The sequence below is a fragment of the Poecilia mexicana genome, unplaced genomic scaffold (assembly GCF_051168715.1).
Source record: "Poecilia mexicana isolate PSO_F unplaced genomic scaffold, ASM5116871v1 scaffold_20, whole genome shotgun sequence".
Lineage (NCBI taxonomy): Eukaryota > Metazoa > Chordata > Actinopteri > Cyprinodontiformes > Poeciliidae > Poecilia > Poecilia mexicana.
In genome coordinates, this window is record NW_028263389.1 from 24,763,760 (window position 1) to 24,768,053 (window position 4,294).

At 44.0% G+C, this 4,294-nt stretch overlaps 1 protein-coding gene across 1 annotated transcript; it reads left to right on the top strand.

Moving 5' to 3' along the window:
* Positions 1 to 1,826: 1,826 nt before the first annotated feature.
* Positions 1,827 to 4,029, top strand: LOC148153515 (E3 SUMO-protein ligase ZBED1-like). Its single transcript, XM_088001659.1, is given in 4 exon segments — positions 1,827 to 1,875; positions 2,646 to 3,269; positions 3,401 to 3,716; positions 3,718 to 4,029. Coding segments are annotated over 4 exon segments (1,119 nt in total). The 3' UTR covers positions 3,848 to 4,029.
* The last annotated feature ends 265 nt before the right edge of the window (positions 4,030 to 4,294 follow it).

The window sequence follows — 4,294 nt, forward strand, 5'->3', positions numbered from 1 at the left end:
CAGAAGTTCTTAGTTCAGTTTTAAGTTTGATTCCCTTTCTTAGCTTTTCTGTGTGATTCTAAATTTCCCACAAGTGACTGACAGTCCGGATTATTGCAGCTGTTGGACGCACTGTGAGATTTTCCTTTAAATAAAAAAAGAAAAGTTATTGTATATTTTTATCCAACCCTCTTTACTGTGCAGAGACATCTGCTGGCTTCTACTGGCTGACACCAGATGTCGAGAAAAAAATGTCCGACAGATTGTAAGGTAGCACAAAACGATCCCTGCACCTGACCTGTAAGAGCGCATCATCTGCGTATCGCACAAAACCAGCGCAAACTTAAACCACTAAAGCAGCGAAGCCTTTTTTTAACACAAACGATGCTAAATACAAATAAAGACAAGGAAGCGAAGCTGACCTGTGATCCACGGAAAGAGGAGGATGTTGATCCCCGGTTCTGGTGTCAGACGTCCAGAGGAGGAGAAGGTGAAGCAACAATGTTTGTTCAGTTTTTACTCTTTTAGGAAACGTTTTAACTAGATTAAATTGTTTAACCCGCAGTCTTAGCGTGACGCTAAGTAGGAGCGGCAGATGTCAGCTAACGGGTGACCCGCTAACTCTCCGGTTCGGGAAACATCAAAGAAGCTCAGAACCGGCGACCCGTCAGAACCGAACACGGTAAAAAGCTCAACCGGTATCCGAACCGCTCCTAAAACTACGGGAGGTTCAAACTGCGCTCATTCAGTTTTAGCTTACAGAAAAAGCGCCAAACCGCCAAATAAACAAAAGCAAACGGACCAATAAGATTTAAGCTTTGGGTGCCCTTTGACCCCCACAGACTCAGATGTGCGCCACGTACAATATGTTTTGACACTTAATATATATATTTTTTTCTCCACAATTTTGTTAATTGCAAAGAGGGTTCGATAATTAAAATTTCAGAAATTCTTCTTCTTTTTTTTTTTACTTCAAGTAAAAAAATTAAAAAAAAAACATTAGAGCTGCTCTCTGCTCTAAGGTCGGCAGAGAGGGAGCAGCAGGACTGCAGGCGCTGCTGCCCTCCGATAACATTTATGCATAAAAATTTACATTTAAATGTTTTTAATAATTAGCTTTTTTTAAAATTCTGAATATAAACAAATTTTACTACTTCAATGTAAAAATATTAAATTAAATAATTTATTTGGCAATGCTCCCTAATGACAATGGCTATTTTTACAACTTGCCCCGCGGGCAACTAACAAGGGGCCCGCAGGCGATAGGGGGCCCGCGGGCTAGGGGTTGAACCAATTAGTCGACTAGTCGACTAGTCGACTCTAGGACGTCTCGCGAGTTTTTACATTTCATGTCGACTAGTCGCAGTCATGTGATTGCCGGTGGTGACAGCCTGTGCTGATCTGACAGCACAGTATACGTCACAAGACACAAGAAAAATAAGTTAATACATTAGTTTAAATGATATGTAGATGGATGCATATTTGTGGTTTACAGTGTTTTTAAAAGGAGATGGAGTTGCAGCTGCAGTCGACTACAAAACACGAGCCGTCTAAAACTCGCCCCCTTCCCGCTAAGGATGTCACTTAGCCGTCTCGCGAGTGTCTTTGTCACGACATCTAACTAATACATTATGATGTTATGTTGCTGATCAAATAAAGATCTGTGGTAATGACAGCTGCTGATTAAATAAAAGCCTGTAGTTGGTAATGACAGTGTATACTTGTCTGACATATATATAGCCGTGAGTTCGTGCTAAGAATGACACTTTGTGCTTAGAAGTGTCATCAGATCAGCTGTCAGAAGTGTATGACACTGACAGCAGATCTGACAGAACAGTGGCTACAAAATGGCGTCTTCAAAACAGATCGAGGACAAGCCCGCATCTTGTCAAACAGGTAGAAATTCGTCAACAGTGTGGAAATATTTCACTAAAGATGACTCTTCTGGTTTAACTACCGTAACATGCAAAATTTGCAAAGCTGTGCTGAAGTACAACAAAAGTACGACTGCGATGCACAGTCATTTGAAAAGGCATCCGCTAATGCTAGCTCCTGAACAACCGGCTCGATCCAGTCAGTTGTCAGTAACTTCATTCATGAAACGCCCAGCTGTGACAGGACACCGGCGGCAGCAAATCACAAATTTGCTTGTGAATTTCATTGTCAAAGACATGAGACCACTAGCTGCTGTCCACGGAGAAGGATTTAGAGATTTGCTACAGTTTTTCGAACCTAGCTATGACGTTCCGTCTTACAACACTCTGTGGAGCGCTATTAAACACCAGTATGACAACCTCCGTGAAAGAATCACTAAAGAAATGAAAGATCAGAGTGTGTCACTGACAACAGATCTGTGGACATCTTCCACTATGGAGCCGTATATTACAACAACAGCTCATTACATCACTGAGTCATGGGAGCTGAAAGCCCAGGTGCTGTGCACATCTCCTATGCCCGAAAGACATACCGCTGCCAACATCGCCGATCGTCTGTCTAGCATAATCCATGAATGGGGAATAAATGTGTTTTGCACTGTCCATGATAATGCAAGCAACATGAATCTAGCCATGGAGCTCTGCAAAATTTTTCCTAACGATCTGGGTTGGACTGGCACACTCTCCAGCTGGCAATAAAAGCTGGATTAATTTTACCTGATGTTGTGAAAGCTGTAGATGCGGCACGGAGAGTTGTCAGCCACTTTCGTCATTCATCAGTAGCAGCCTGCGCTCTGAAGAAACGGCAGGAACAACTCGGAATTAAATTCAACAAACTCCAGACTGACTGTCCAGTTCGTTGGAATTCCACTGTCGTCATGCTCCAGCGGCTGTTCGAGCAGAGGATTGCGGTGCAGTCTGTACTTGGTGATGAAAACGTCACCAAGCCAAATGTCCAGAAGTCACTTGCAATGAGAGCATCACAGTGGGAGGTAATAGAACAGCTGATCCCGGTACTTCAACCACTGGCAAAGGCTACTGAAGTGATGTGCGGAGAGTTACATGTTGGGCTCTCCTTCATCTATCCGGTGATTTTCAACATGATCAGCACCACTCTGCGAGTTGAAGCATCTGATCTGGGAGTTTTGCGCTCATTTAAAAACACCGTCCGCAAACAGCTGGAAACACGCTTTCAGCTGCATTCCGACAATCTGACGGAGTCTATCCCTCTCATTGCCTGCATGTTAGATCCTCGCTTTAAACATCTACACTACATCTCGCAGAGCCAGAGAGAAGCCGCACAGAGTCACCTGAGCAGCCTGCTGCGCGACTTGGGAGAGTCGTCTGGAGCAACAGGTGGGTCCAATGGATTTTAATGTATTGTAAACGGTTCAGCATTTAGGTTGAACAGTTTACGATAACTTTAGTCTATAATGTCCAAATGAAGTCAAAATGTATGAACTTAGCGTTATTTATTTTATTTATAGGTGTAGGAGAGGAAGGGGAGGAGGTGGAGGACGTGCCCGATCAGAGCGAGCCGGTGACCGGGAAAAAAGTCAGACGTGAAGAAGATTTTTTGCAACTTTTTGGGCCACATTACCAGAGTTACAGGGGATCAGCAGCACACAGCACCACTGCTGCCGAAGAAATCCTTGATTTTTTTTCGCTACCGCAGATCCCCACCATGGCGAACCCGCTGCAGTGGTGGGCCAGCAACCAGGGTAGATTTCCCCGTCTGGCAAACCTCAGCAGAAAATATTTAGCTGTTCCGGCAACCAGCACTCCCAGCGAGAGGATTTTCTCTCGCTGGGAATACCATTACGAGAAAGCGGGCAAGCCTTCATCCGGCTCATGTTGATGCCCTTGTTTTCCTACATGTCAACCAAGAAAAAACCCCAACAACTCTTAGCGAAGAGAATATTGACAGCGAGTGAACTTTATTTACCCCTCCCCCCGCGCCACCTCTTTTTATTGTTTTTACATGCCATCTAAAAGATGTGCGTTTCCTTCTGAATGTTGGTTTCCCAGCAACTTATTATTTATCATAAACTATCCCGATGTTTTGTTGTTTCACTTGTTGCTGTTCTGTGTAAATGCCGTATTTTTCCGTGAAAACGGGTAATAAAGCCTATACGTTACTCCAAAGCTTTGCGTCTTGCGTTGCTATGACGTCACAACGACTCGACATCGACTCGACTTTTATCATGTTGACGTTGACTAGAAAATATCTTAAATCGTTCAATCTGCTGAGTCAGCAGAGCTTCCTGCCGCGCATCGGGCGGAGGAGAAGCAGGTGGTTTCGTTGAATTCAGCTGTAACCAAACGGGATCCGTTCATAACAAGTTTGGCTTGTGATGTTCCAAAAGCACCATGTAGTCAGT